The 15551-nt window shown below is 47.3% G+C and overlaps 1 protein-coding gene across 8 annotated transcripts in view; it reads right to left on the reverse strand.

The window, feature by feature from the left end:
- Positions 1 to 370: 370 nt before the first annotated feature.
- Positions 371 to 15551, reverse strand: part of ITPR2 (inositol 1,4,5-trisphosphate receptor type 2) — a 273890-nt gene continuing 258709 nt past the window's right edge. For all 8 annotated transcript variants that reach the window (XM_041118187.1, XM_041118189.1, XM_041118188.1 and 5 more), the window contains 2 exons: positions 5288 to 5449; positions 371 to 4045 (listed from right to left, as the gene is read on the reverse strand). In XM_041118187.1, coding sequence (XP_040974121.1) covers positions 3959 to 4045; positions 5288 to 5449 — 249 coding nt within the window. In that variant the 3' untranslated portion in view covers positions 371 to 3958. The remainder of the gene's footprint in view (positions 4046 to 5287; positions 5450 to 15551) is intronic.

A 15551-nucleotide genomic window follows, 5' to 3' on the forward strand; every position in this document is an offset into this window, starting at 1 on the left:
CATGATCCCTGCGTCCGCTCACCTTCAACCAGGGCTGCCCCTGGCCTGCCAGTTACGGACTAAACAAAAAGCACTTGAGCAAATTATACACCTAACTGCCACCCAACCTTCAGGAAAGGTGGCAATCTGACCCATTCTCCTGAATGGAACAGTTTGTGCCTGAAATAAAATAAATCCTCGCTTTCATTGCTGGATTCAGCCTCATTCAGGACTGTACTGATGCCTTCTGCTTTGTTACTTACAAGAAATGAATGCACACCCACGGCCTGGTCTCCCAGAGACAACCAACCTGGGTTTCCCAGCAGTCTCCAATTCAGCAGCGCACGTTTCCCTGCACCTTAGCACCAAGAATAAGTAAGACAGACATATATAAAATGACACACTTTATTAAAAGTTACATTCAGCAGCAATGGACATATTTACTTAAGTAGATTTTTAACTGTCAAGGAGCTTATAATTATAAATCCCTCTAAGGCATTGAAAGCTCTTAGATGTTTTAACTTCTTTGCAATTATTTCATATAAATAGGTAAGGTAAATGATGCTTGCCTACGAAGAGGATATCCCAGCTGCATTAAACAAAGATATACATATAAATATATGTATAAAACAATGATTTTTGTTAAAAACTCATTGACGGGGATATTTCACAATCTTTAAGGCTTGGGATCTGGCCCTGCAACTATTATTCACGTAAGAAGTCTCCTGTTTAAGTTACCACGTGCGAGTGTACAGATTGCTCACAGGGCAGGGCTTAAGTTTTGACAGAATCAGCAAAAATGTCAAAACGCTCAGTGAAATATATTTACAATCTGTGCAAGTAGCATCACCTACTGTTACTGATTGCAGAGGTCTCTCTTGGAAGCTATCAACAGCAGAAAGGCACCGTGGCAAAGTCTAATTGGCATCTGTCAGCTCTTTGTTTTTGACATTGTAGCTCTCCCTTCTGAAGAGCAGTATTTGGGCTCTTGAGCCTTTCAGCCTTGGAGACATCGGTCGGGGTGCAGGACAGAGAGAGAGCACCAGCAGCATGCAACTGCAGGCCTGAGCTCAGGGCACAAACACACCGAGTCTCAAGTTTTTCCAGCTCCAACAGCAGAAAGCTCCCTTGATGTGCAGCGGTCCAGCTGCTTTTTGCGAGTGTAAACAAGAAAAGTGCCACCCACTTCCAGTATTAGCCAACTGCCCACCCCCCAATAAATAGCGATCATTTAATTTATCTTAACGTTAAACTGTGCTTTATGCCTCTAATAAGTATATGTGTGAGGAAGAGGAAATTGCTGTTGAAACAGAAATTGTGACTAGATCTGACAAACTGCATAAACTACATTGAGTTAATACAGCTGCAGGATCTCATTCTCTACCAACTTACCACTGACTTTACATTTGCATGCAACTTCTTTGGCTTCGTGATATACAGTAAGTCTAGTCAGAGAGGCAAATCTGGCTTTATCTTACACCAGCGGCTGGTTACTGCATGGCATGTGGCTGATGCAAACTCCCAGAATCAATTCACTGCAAGTCTCTTGGTGCTGAACACTAACTGGTATGTGAAGCCCCATCCTCACTGACAGGCGAGGCTTACGGAAGGGGTTTTCACCACCACAGTGATGCTGGAGCAGTAGCATCGAGACCTCATACATAGTAAGCGTGAAGGAAAGGCACACTCGAAGCTTTATTCCTAAAATATCTCAGTCGTTCATTGAAGACAACTGCTTTTCTGTATTCTGCTTTGACCTAGCAGCTTTCCTACCATCAGCTCCCCGTGCCACAGCCGCATCTGCTCTGCTCTCCAAAGACCAGACTGTTGTCTGGTCTTTGGAGTGGAAAAGGTTACTCCAGCCTCGGAAGCAAACCCACAGCATCGACCAGCTCAGTCCAGCTCCCGTTGCCTCCATGCACTCCCTCTGCCTGGGAAGCTGCGAGCCCACCAGCAGAGGAGTTGCAGAAAATTTAGTCTCCCACCACTCACTTTCCTTGGCCTTGTGCCATTTCTGATCACCACCACTTGCTCTTCACCTTACCGCATGGAGGCAGAGCGCTGGCTGGATTTGGGAGAATTTCTTGCAGGAAAAGTAGACCCTAAAGCTGGAAATAGCCATCGCCTCTCATAACCGGGATGCTCCATGGACTAAAGGAAAGTCAACAGAAAGAGATTTTCTTCCTGTAAAATACACAAATCCCTGCTTTCCATATAGTATTTTTTAAGGACACAATTGAAGCCAATGGGAAATGTTTTAATGGCAGAAGAATCAGACCCTAATGTATATTATTTTTATCTCAGCCACCTCACTGGCACAAAAACAGAGATGGCTTTCAAAGCCAGGTTTGAATTCGGGATGAAGAGAGGGAGATGCCCCTTCCTTCCCTTTACTCTAACTCTGTTTGAATTGTGCCTTAAATAAGACAGTGGCATTTCTTCAGGGAGAAACTAGAAATAGCAGAGCCAATAATATTTTCACCTTTGATCAAAATGGCTTTTATAACAAACCAGAAATATTACAGGGGGAAAATCATTGCAAAAATATTTTGGTTTAAAAAGCGACTCCAGGTAACGGAGGTGCATTTCCAAATGTACCGAGGACAATTAGGTAACCAAAATCCACCGAGAATGAAAGCGAACTGGGCCCACGACTCCCATTTGTGCCCCAGAAATCTCAGATAAGAGCGAAGAGCCCTCTCGGGCTCGGTGGAAACCCTGTAACTTTTCTTTTAAAGCCATCCCAAGAAATACAGGATACAGCAGAAACCTGCACAGCTGACTTGGCTGCCGCCTTTCGTAGAGCCTAGAGCTGGAAGGAGCTCCTCCGGCATTGCCCCCGTCGCCCACCAGCCAGGCCAGTCCTGCAAGCCCCTGAAAGCAGGAAGGGCAGGCAAAGGCAAAAGCCCATGATCTTTAGCTCAGGAGAAAGCTGGCAGAATATGGTGCTTATTTACTCAAGTCAACTCTTACTGAAGATGAGTTTATGGAAGGTAATGACACCATTACAGCTCCATACGGAAAGATATTTCTAAGCTTTTAAAAAAAAAATAAAATCCCATACATGTTTCAAACTACAGGTATAATTTTTTTTTTTCCCGAATCCTCCATTGGAACTTGAATTTAAAATACAGTTTAACTCCTCAGTATGTGAAATCTCACAGCCACATTAATGGAGAACATCTGAAGCCAGGAGAAAGAAATCACTTCCAGTTATGTTGTCAGTGTTATGTGCATAACATTCCCACAGCTGTAGATCCATTGTGCTCCATGTTATAAATAAGAAATTGCATGGTGACAGCTAAAATTCAAAAGCGTTAATGTTTCTCTTTGCAACTCTTTTTTCTTTTTTTTTCCTTCTTTTTTTCTTTATTTTTTTTTTCAGTCTTTTGAGGTTTCTCCCCTTTCCCTCCTAGTAGAAGTTCCTTGAAGCAACATTATCGCTCATCCAATTGACATATTTACGGTAATTAAAAAATAGTAAATGCCAAGCAAATATGACTAATGTTGCCATTTGGCAAATAAGCCAGAAACGACTTCTATTGATTCTGAACCAGGCTGTCGTATTTGCGTTAATAAACATTTCTCCTTCTTCTGCTCATCTTGGTTATCCCAGTGCTTTAGGGAGAAGTCCGAAGGCAGCTCAAAGGACGCGGCCAAACGCTGCCCCGACCTCTGTCGCGCACAGCAGCTACCGCCGAAGCCATCAAGTTGCAGAGCGCAAATGCAGCTGAGTCAGGCCCCGTGAACGAATACAAACGAGCTCCCTTGTATCTCTCGCATTCTAGGTTGCGGTCCCTTTCAACCATGAAAAACAGCTACAAATTGTTCCCAGAGCTAAACCACTTAACATCTTGGCACTTGGTTGTTTTTAACTTTGTAACAATAGGCACTGTTCACTCCTCTCAATCTCAGTTTTTTATTCTATAATAAAGCAGGAATACTGATGAAAGGCTAGTCACGGCTTCTCCCCGTGGTATCAGGGTGGTGGCATGTGATGATTCACATGGGGTGTGTTTGATCCAAGAAAGCCCAGCCTCTGCTTATTCTTCCTTTGTTCTGTCATCTAAGGTGGAAAGGCAGAGAGAGACGAGTTGAGATTTTTTTTTTTCTTTTTACTATTATTTAGCAGTCACAGAGCAAGATACATATAAGCAAAACAACAGGGAGTGGAACTCTTTTCTTCAGCATTGAAAATTACAAGTAAGAGATGCCTTTGAAGTGGAAGATTCGCTTCCTGCAAAGTGTGGACATTTTATTCTCATTTGTACATTTTTCTTATCCAGCAGCAGGTCTTACAGTGTATTTATTATTTGTGCTGCTACCGTGTTGCGTAGCCCTGCAGAGGGTCAGCATTTGCACTTGGTGCTGTACAATCACAGAATTAAAAGATGGTCCCAGCCGCAGAGAATTTAAATTTAAGCCAGGAGAGAACAGATTCAGCCAGAGGGGGATGAAAAAAACCCACCAGGACGGTATGGGTAACCACAATAAGCAACGGTCTCAGCACATCCAGCCTAAACCTTTGTCGAGTTTTTCACAGGGAAAAAGAGTTTTAAGGAGGGATTTGAAGAGGGATAATTAGATAACTCTGTTGATGCCACTGAAGTGCTTCCCATAAAGAAAACACAAAGATGCTTTTCTGAAACGGTAATGAGCACGCCAGAAGGGACCAGCATCTTTAGCAAAAGAGGAGCTGGCCTTCTGATCCTGAAGTGAGAGAAACGCGTAGGGTGGTTTAGGCAGGAGCAGAGCTTTAAGGGAGGCCAGCAGCTTGTGCTCCTCCATACCCGGGAGAAGGGGGAGCCGCAGGAGGGGCACAAAGACAAGGGTGACACAAACAAAGCAACAGGCTCAGCGGATTGTTTTCACAACAGCACTGTTGATATTCTTAGTGGGGGAAAAAAATACCAGTGTCAGATTCAGAAATCTCTTCTACTGATTCCCATCAGTATGCAGCTATTTCTGATGCTACGCCTTTTTTACTGCCAGGTTATGCAGTACCTGCATATGCAAAGCCCATCATCGCTTCTGCAGTTTTCCCTCTGTCCTCACACACTCACTGGGAGGATTTCATAACTAATTCCCCCTCAGCTTTTCTCCTTACCTGTTCTCTGCTGTTGCTAATGGAGTACAATTTCATTCCAAACCCGTATCAGTGTATCTACTCAGAAAGCTTACTGGAGGGAAAGATAAAACCTTTCTAAGACAAAAGCCTCTTTTGTAACCCTGTCCTGACTGTGACCTGATGAAAGCTAGCGCATTCACCCACACGCACTCAGGCTGCTATCCACTGCAGGGCACTTACCTGTTCCTTGAGCTCAGCAAGCTGACTGGAAAGCTGTTTTACAAGGCTCATGGTTGACTCCAGCCTCTCTTGCAGGTTCCTGATTTCGTTTTGCTCACTGTCGCCTTCATTGCTAACCAGGGACATGGCTCTCATCCGAGGGAACCAGTCCAAATTCTTCTCCTACATGGGTATTAGAAAAATTAGTAATGTTAGTAGGGGTTTATGCAGTGCTACTAAGCTGAGACTAGAGAATGAAAACTCAGAAGGACTTCTACTCAGTGGATGACACACAGCAAGTGAGCTTAAGAAGTAGTGAATTCAGAAAGTATTTTACACAAGCGTTTTTACTCTTCGTTCTCCTTAGCTACAAAGGAGGCACCAACTGGAAAATCTTGGTTCCCCACAGCTGCACCTGTATTGCAGCGTGGGCAGTGCTGGCACATTCGTCCACGGCTCTGGCACGCAGAAACGCCCGCTGGGTCAGCGCTGGGGAGACTTCTCTGGTACACTACACCAGGAAAGCCTGAGCTCTCCCCATGCTTTGCTCTTAAGTGTATGCAGGGACACATTTCCCCACTGTCTCTTCAGCTTGGCTGGCCTCCATCTATTTCAGCTGTCCTTGCAGCAATGTCAGCGAGCCAACACCAGGAAAAGGAGACAAGCCAGAGTCCTCTCCAGACTGGCCTGGAGCGTGCCTACTGCAAGAGCAGAGGGACCTTGGATTCAGCTGCCCACAGCAGACAATCTGGGGTCCTGGGAATTGGCTTAGGCTTCAGCATGCTATTCAGATCGTATACCTTAGGTAAATGCAAGCACAACCCCATGGCCAAGGGCTAACCTGCTAAGGACCAAGCACTACATGGAATAGCACTGAATTGGGTGTTTCTCTATTCATGGACCCAGGCTATGAATTTAATCATAATAAAAATACTGTAAATAGATGAGTCAGGAAGGTGCCGCGTATCAGCATGAGCCTGAATTGTCTCCATGGCTCAGGGGCACATATTTGTGTGCAAAGCATAACAGACAGAGGAGATGGAAGGGTGCAAGCCTAGGAGGAGTGGCAGCCATGTGGCGAGCAACCCAGTTTGCCTTAAGGCACGAGAAAAAGGGAACAGGTCCTGTAGCTGGCAATGCGTTACATCGACGCACCTCTGCCCTCCACCTTGGGGGAGTGGGAGGATGTGGTTAGATCATATGCCTGGTGTTTTGCAACGGGCCTTTATGGACACGTGCACTTGATAACTTTAGAAGAGAAACAGAAAGAGTTGAAGTCTGTTTCTTCCAGTCTCCTGTGTTGTGAATGGCCCCACACAAATAGCACTATATTGAAAAGAAAAGGAGGAAAGAAAAGGAGGAAAGAAAAGGAGGAAAGAAAAGGAGGAAAGAAAAGGAGGAAAGAAAAGGAGGAAAGAAAAGGAGGAAAGAAAAGGACTTCTTTCCATAAGTCCACCTACAAGACTCCTGGCAGGCAAAAGTTGTGCTACTTATGTTGTCCAGGCTTGGTATTTGGCAAAGTTTTAAGTCATTGAACTTACTGTAGTCTCGGACTTTGCTTCACCATGAAAACAGAAAAGCCAGTGATGATTCTGCAGTATTTACAGCTGGGCAGGGCAGGCAGCTGTACGTGAGCAGGGTCCACACAGGCTGGCCTGGCAGAGCTGTGAGCCCGGGGATGCGCCAAGTGAATACAGCTTTATCGTGCTTCCAGACAGAGCTGCTCTCAACTCTGCAGTGCTCTGCCCTGATCACCAAACCCTCCCTTCCTACGGCAACGTGGTTTAGAAACAAGCAAGCTAACCCTCGGTAAGTATGGAAGCACTTAACGGTATTCAAGTTTTTCCACTATTTGTGTTAGCTCAGTCCCCTCTGTTATCCCAGATAAGACTAAATGCAAAGCCATAAGAATTTTGGTTTGTTTTCTTCTTTTTAACTCAAAACTTCTAATGAGTTTTTGTCCGGTTGTGCAACCTCTGGTCCTGTCGCTAAACCGACAAGAGGTTCAGGGAATAAGACTGTGCCCCTCTGTTGCACTTTGCAGCCCAGGGCTCAGTCAGCCGTGTACGCTGGTGGAATGAGGCCTCTTTCCTCGCTGCCCACTTTTTTGAGCCTCGTGATCTCATTATGACAATTTACTGTGGTTACGCATGATGCCATTTTCAATGGGTCATAACTCATTCAAATCAAAACCTGTTTTCACCAGCTCTGCTGGTGAGCTCAAAAGGAGCGCACGTGACCCTCACTGCTGGATATCCCCAGCGGACACACGGAGCGGTAGACTTCTATTTCTGCTGCGTGCGTTTCTGCTTACAAGAGCGGCATTCATTTTCCACGAGTATGCTCTGATATTTATTTTAAATTTATTTTGGCTAGGATCTAGCAGAGCATTCATCACGTGCCTAGCATTAAGCACAGGTGTACTCATTTATACTAAGCTTAGTTTGTGCACAGTGCCTTTCTGGATCAATGCCTTTTTTTTGCAAAATGTTTGCCAGCAAATTTGTCTGCCACCACAGGCACAGAAAGCAAATTCAAAGGAGCTACAGCGAACAGAGCTGCACTTGTATCTGAGTGTTTCCTGGAAAGCTCTGGTATCTGCACCCATTACAGCTTCTCTTGCTTGAAGCACCTGAAGGTACCAAACGCAAGGCCGCATGGCCACAGGAGCCAGCTGAGGGGCCGGGAGCCCTTTTTGGCAAGGCTCACCATAACGCCAAAGTTTCTAAAGCCAGGCTACACAGGGAGAGCAATCTGAGACTCCATCATTGCGGTTCTTGTGTTTGCCGAGTACTGCTGCCAGCATTGTGAAATGCACTTTGCTAGTTTTTTTTTCCATCCGCCACTCCCTCCCTCCTCCAGGACGCAAGGCAGAGACCGCCGACTGCCTTGGCAAGATTTTTGTAGACTGACCCTCCACCGCACCGCAGCGTCCAGAGGAACACCGCGCAAATCCGTGCGGATGCCAGGCATCCTGCCGCAGTGGGCTTGCCTCTCTCGAGGCTCCCACTGTCCCCTGCTTCCCTCCTCCTCGGCACAACGTTATACTTCCCGGGAAGAGGGATGACCAGGTGAAGACAGGGACAGAGCACGCAGCACCTCGCCCGCTGCCACACGATGCTGCGATGCTGGTGGTAGCTCTTCAGCTGGAACTGCTCTGAACCACGGGGCAGCTCGTCTCGGCCCCCACGAGCCCCAGAGTCACGGGAGCTCAATGACAGACCCCACTCATTCGCGTATGCCCAGCTTTGCCTTCCCAGCCACGCTGTGATAATCCCTCCCAAGAAAGAAACCCAGTTGTTGTTTAGTTACAGACCAAGAGGATCTGGGCATTTTTTGCCAAAATGTTGTGGAGGATCAAGCAAGGACTTGATCCAAGTTCTAAGAGAAGCCGATGGCTTTGCATGGGCCAGAGACTTCACAAAAAGATGTTACTGACTTCTACAGCTTTTCCTGGTCGCAGAGAGGCAACAGGTCAAACAGCTTACCACAGGTCTCTCACTTGGTAGTCCCAAGTGCTGTGTTGGGTGCAGGCAGGACTTTGCTTCTGGGTTCTCAACTGCATATAGATCTAATGAAATCCAGTCCAGCTGTGTATCTTTGTCATGCAAAGTATCAGAAAGACTCAAAATTCAGTAAGTCAGTAGGAAACACATTCTAGCCTGCCAACCTGTCCTTAAGTCAAAAATACTTATCTAGCTTTCACCGATAGTTCCATAATAGTGCATGCAGTAGGTATATTCCCTTGCTGAACTGCATGCTTTTGCTGGTCAATATTACCTTATTTTTTCATTGCATTATGAACTGCAGAACTTTATTAAAGGGCAGCATGAAAATTAGCTCTGGCACACAGCCCTATTTGCTGAGTCTATACCACAAACAAACAGCAATAGCTGTTAGAGACAAAAAACTTTTGATCACAAACCTGCCGAGATCCAGAAGGCAAATTGGACAAGGCTCCTCAGCCAAAATTTTTAGTGATCTCTAAGTGTTCACGGGGGGACAGGCACTCTGTGACTGCTCAGCTATGGGAAAGCTATTTTTACTTCGAGGTAATTGCTTGCCAATTAACTGGAGGTAGTTAACATGTTTGTACAACCCCAAACATTTGTTCTGGGACTTAAATGTTTATGGGCTCAGTCCAGGGTTCACCTTGACCAACTAACACATTTTAACGCTGTAACATGCCTCCTCTACGCTGCAGGTGCGCTCCTGCTTCGCCTTATTTGACTGGTGCTGGGCTGGGATTTTGCAGGGTGTTACCTGTCATGCCTTAGCTATTACTCTCAGAAATCCAACCATTTTGCCCAGGATAGCATACACTCAGACATTTTGAGCCCCACCTGGAAGAGAGCAGCAGTTTGGACGAGGGAGGTAGGCTGTTGGCAGGGAGCAGGGCAAACCTCTGCAAACAGCTGTCACAGGACTCCATCAACAGCCACCAGGTTAGTGTGAGGTGACATAGCTCGAGCATAAATGAGCTCACAGAGGGTGAAGTATGTGGATGGGATGCTTTAAAACGAAGTAGCTGTCTGGACACAGAATTAATTGTTAAAATGTACTGAAATCTTCTTTCTAAACAACCGGGGCTGAACGCAGTATATTGTTACTGTTACTTCATTCTTGCACAGGATAGCAGATATTCGCAGCCCAACCGCAGCAGCCCACCTACGGATCACAGCATCTTCCCGCTCCACACTGCCTCCGCAAGCGTAACGCGTGCCTCGCAGAATTCAGGTTTAAGCATACATCTGCGTCCAGGGCAGAGAGTCAGCCAGACAGGAAGGCTGCAGGGACAGAAAGGAGCCGCAGCCTCCTCTCCGTCAGTTCAGCTGAGGGAAAAAAAAAAAAAAAAAAAAAAAAAAACCACGGAAAAAAAGGCAGGTGGGGCTAGCCAAAAGGCTGCCGGCCAAAGAGACTGCACACGAGCAGAGCAGACATTTCGTGTGGCGATCCAGCATGCTCGCTCCCTCCGTCCTCCCCCCTCGGCTGGCGGGATTCCAGGGGGAATCACAGCTCCCCCAGGGCGAACACCTCTCTGCCAGGTACTCTGGGTACACGTAGCTGCGAGGTGGTGAGGGCACACGCCTGAGAAATCACAGGGCTTAGAGGATTTGCTACTCACGTTTTCTGAGAAACCTCAAACCCTTCTCCTCAGAGAGGCATGCTCAGAGCAAAAATCTGCATTTGCCTCTTGGACTTTTCTGTGCAACTTTCTCCTTCCCTTCTGTGGGCTTTCCAGGGGGAAGGCAGAGCTTGGGGCTAAGTCCTCCCTTCAGTAAAACATTGCCATTTTTCTGACTTTGCTAGCTCCAGTTGAGCATGGATGGAGAACAAACTGAAGAGATTTGTTTAGAGTTTCTATACTTTGTACAAAGTCTCTCTCGAGCCATCCCTGTCCTGTTGGCACAGCCCACTGGCTTCAATCGAGCTCTCACGCTGAGCTGAATCCATGCTTCCAGAGTAATTGGCAGAGGGACGTTTCTTTAGGAGGTGCTGGTTTCACAGGCTAGCAGTGAGATGGATCAGCTGCAACCAGCAGGAAAGACTGGGCTGAGACTTTAAAAAATAGATTACTAGATAACAACGAGAGAAAATAGGTCAAAGAGTAGGACAAGGGGGATGAAGTAGAGGGGCGAAGGCAGCCTAATGCAGGCTTTCTGCCGGTGCCACTACCACGGGCTCAGAGTGCCCCGCCACCGTCAGCCGTACCAGACTTTCGTTTCTCCAGCAGACTCCAACGCGGCGACTCTTAGTCCTTTCTGTCCTGTGACCCCTTGTTGCAACATGAAAACAAGCCGTTTCAGGACTTCCCTCCTATCTATTCAAAACGAAAAGCAGCGATGACTGCTCACGGCTCCTCTGGGTTGCGACCTCCCCAGCTGCACGCACCAGCGCAGGAGACGGGTGTCCGCGCCCTCCAGCCCACCGTTCCCCCGCCTCACACAGATCGTTCGCCCCTTGGTGCCCCAGCGAGGCGAGCCACACAGCCCCCGGGAGCGTTATTCGTTACCTAAGAGCGAGGCTGAGAGGACGGGTGGGCTTAGAGCCCTCTTTGCTCCTCAGGGAGGTGGTGACTGAAGGGTGCAGAAGAGGAGCGCGGACGTCACCGTGAAGGTTTGCTACCGGCGCCTCGGTGTGCTGCGCCGGGCCGCCCGCGGTATCTCACCCCGCAACACACGTTCGCCGGCGCGCAACGAACAGCAGACACCGCGGCAGCCCAGCAAAAGCCTCCTGTAGCTTTAGGGAGGCTGTAGCCTCCCGAGCGCCCATTGCGGGGGCAAAACCCCGCTGCAGCGGCGTTGCGGAGAGCCGCCGGCGGCCACCCTGCGGCCTCCGCGCCCGAGGAGCGGCACTGCCGCGACGCGCGGCTCCGCTTCACCCTCTGCGGGCGAAGGCAAACAGACCGCCGGCAGGCAGCTCGCGTCCCTTCAGGCACGAGAGCGAACAGGCCGTTCGCTCCCCCTTCTTGAGCCGGCACCTTGAACAAATATTTTAGCGCTGGGTACAAAGAGATCTATTTACTGAGAAATTATTCTTTATGTCTGAAATGTAAGTAAGTCCATCCATTCCCTTCCAAGATCCGTTGCCCGTATAAGCAGACAGCGATCAGTCCAAACGACCTTTTGAAAGCTATTATTTTTCTGCCTAGGGACAGACTCTGGTCCTAAAAGTCTGTAGTTATGTAGCTCCTATAGCCACCTTAAAAAGGGATTTTAAAGATTTAAACTATCTTGTGCTTTAGATGACACAGGGCAATAACCACTTTGTGATTTAATCACAGACAATAATAATTTTGTTCAGTGCATGATTCAGCTAATCCACAATTTGATAAACGTTCATCCTAAACTACAAACCCAAATAGCTTTCTGCAAATCCTGTTTGACACTTTAATGTTAAGACTATTTGATAAGCAATCTGTGCTGTACAAGAATATAGGGAGGGAAATTAGGAATTGTTATGCATCTATACGCATCCACAACAGTAATTCAAGGAAAATAAAAATAAACCTCGGCAATTACAGATAAATCTTTATGGAACAAGAAAACTAATAGGTTTGGCTGGATCTGTACTGGATTGATACATGCTACAGCTTCCACAGCTCACGGAAAAATATAGAAATCTGTTTCTCCCTTGAAAGAAGGTTGGAACCATAACACAGACCCACCGTCTGCTTTAGCAGCGTCATTGATGCATTTACTTTCATTTTAACTTGGCTGAATGTTTTTGAGGGCTGCAACAGAATCTATCACTGTAATTCTGAATAATTGTGAGTTCTTCAAGACCGATATCCGGGCCAGTCAGTTATAAATGTCTCACTATCAGCGTTCCCGCTTGTGATATCCCCGCAAAAATAATGGCAAGGGATTATAATAAACTTCAAATTGCAAAGATTTTTCTCTGATGCTGTACGTGCCAGTTTCGATACTCAGCCTGAAACCTGTAAAGGACCCCGCTTTTCCAAGAACAAGCACCCCAAAACTTCTGCTTATCGAATACACCTGGGGGACTTGGCATTTATCTCCAAGAGATGGAGACAATCACGAAAATAATTTTTTACAGCCGAGACCGTAAGTTTGAATGTGATCTCCCACCACTGGTGTGGGCAAACCCGTACGCAAATGGTAAGTACGTGAGTCAGCAGCGTGCCCCTCGGAGTGAAAAAGGCCACCACGACCTGGGCCGCACCAGCCGGCGCGCAGCCAGCACGTCGAGGAAAGCGATCTGCTTCAGCCCCGAGCGACCGTACCCCAGCAGCTGGGAAGCAGAAAGCGAACTAAGCAGCTTTGTCGCCAGCGCACGGAGGCGGCACCTCCCAGCCACCCCGCAGGTGGGGACGCAGGGGATCTGCTGGTGTGCGGATCCGCAGCCGGCCGGGGACTCCCGAGGGCTGCACGGCACAACGGCTGCCTGCTCGGAGGGCCTGGGGCCGCATCCCACCCCGGCACCGCGCTCCTTGAAGCCACGTTTGCTTCTCGCGTCTCCCCTTCCCCGCGGCACACGTTCATTTCTCAGCTGTTGATTTCTTCCGCCGTTTCAATTGCTCTCTGCCACCTTATCTCTATCATAACCCCGAGAATTGATATTCTCCTCTGCAAATCTTCAAGAATCCCAACACTACCATCTGAAACTAGGATTTGGTGCTTAATATTTGTGCCCTTAAAAGAGATATAATTATAGATCTGTGCAAAACGTGAGTTTATTTTTCCACATTCCTATGTTTTTATGTTGTTAGTGGTTACGGGACGTTCTTTAGGAAAAACACTTCAGATTATTCATTTAAAATAATTAAATTATTTCTGATATAATCCCTGGATCTTGTGCATAACGAAACAACATCTGGTACAGAGATTAGAAAATAAATGTTCTTGGCTTATTTTTTTTTCTTTTGTTAAACAGATGTTGTTGATACAAAACGCAGAACTGTAAATCATAGCCTGCAATGTGGACACAGACTGTCACTACTGAGCAGAAATTTACTGTGGCTAGATAGAGATTTGAAACAGCAATGAATCACTGGCTTACTAACTTTATTCACGTGGGTATGGTTTCAATATTCTGACATTAAGTGCACATGTCCTTAAAAAAAGAACCTTTTAATGGCAGCATGGGAGGCTCTGGTTTAGTTCCAGCTGTCTCGGTGGGGGAAGCACAGCGTAATGCAATGGCAGCCTCTGCGCAGAGGCACCTGGCAGTTCTCCGTCCCTTCCCTCCCAGCTCACTGCGGTACCGATATTAAATCCCGCAGGGCCGGCTCCCCCAGCGCTGAGAGCGGCCCCTCTTAGTGCCCACCGGGTAGGGCAGCCCTGTCACGGGAGAGGGGCTGAGCTGCTCACGCAGCCTCACCGCGGCCACCAAAACGCCTCCAGCTCTAACTTCTGTCTCCCTCTCCTTCCCCTGCTGCTCCCGACATCATTTCAGCAAATTCACCGTTCGGTTGCCGGACTGGCTCGCTCCTAGCCGAATGGTAATAGTATTTCTGCTTCCCATGGACTGCGTTTAAAGCAAACAGAATTACGATGCTTCTCCAGCCCCTTGCCGTGCCTACCCGCACACTACCACACCGCTTGCACTAGCATGCTGAAGCCCCCCTTCTCCTGTTCTTCTTTTAATATTGATTTTCTTTTGCAAAACATGCTAGCAGGCGCACTCCAGACAAAAGCCAATGGCACTAATCCCACTGCAATGTAAACATACCCTACGGTATCATGCCACAGCTGGCGACAGAGATGTCATCTCCTCCTTAGAGACATACTTACCATTCAGCTGGTAAGGACACCACAAATTTTGACCCATTTTTGTCAATGTAAGTGCTGGTTTGATGCAGTGGATCAGGGTCTAACTCCATGGTTAAACTCCAAACCACGACCTCTACTTCATATCTTTTGTGGCACAGGATTCGGGCACATACTTGTTGAAATTTATGGGTTTTTTCACATTTTGCTTTAATTCTCTGGTCCTGTCGCCTTGTATTTTGCAAGTACTGTCCATTTCCTAGCTTTAGCTTCAATTTGGTGTAACAGAATCTTTGGGAAATACAAAGACTCAGCTGGAGACTCGTTTTTCAGAGGCTCAGGACTTGACCTTATTCTCGGCTTTACACAGGCAGAGCTTCGCTGATTGCAGTGTGATTGTTCTGGTTTAGGATACTGCCAGAGTCGAGGCATTTTGAATCCTGATCGGAATGTTCCTGTTTCAGGCCCATTTTGACTCTGATGTATTTTGCACATGGTGCAGTATGAAAGAACAATTTAAAGAACAACATTTTCTTTTAAGATTAATAAGAATTATTACCTATCACCAATGGGCTATACAGAACTGGTTTTTTAAGCAACGATGTGGTCATGCATATACCATACACTTGCATGAATTCCCATACTCGAGTATCAGCCAGAGGAGAGAAAAAAGATCTAGCTTTCTCTCTGAAGTGTCTCTTGACAAAACAACACCAAGCAATGGCCACCTTTCAGCCTTGTGGGCCTGAACGCTACCAACCTGCTCGCAAATCGCTTGCTCTGTTCAAATGCTTGCCCGTGGGTTTTGTACACTCCTCTGCACGGCGAGCACAACTCCTTGCCTGTGCAGACACGATGGCCGAGGAGGGGTCCCTTGGCAGCTCTGGCTGTGGCTGGGTGAGCGGCCGATCCCACAAGGTGCCACTTGCCTACTGGGAAGCACGGAGCACTTTTATTCCCTTTGGGAAACAGGCGGAAACCAGCAAAACCGGGCCCTCAAGGTGAAACAAACGGCTATTCGTTCAGGTTTGTGTCTACTGTGCGCTGTT

This window comes from Aquila chrysaetos, chromosome 17 (assembly GCF_900496995.4).
Source record: "Aquila chrysaetos chrysaetos chromosome 17, bAquChr1.4, whole genome shotgun sequence".
Classification (NCBI taxonomy): Eukaryota; Metazoa; Chordata; class Aves; order Accipitriformes; family Accipitridae; genus Aquila; species Aquila chrysaetos.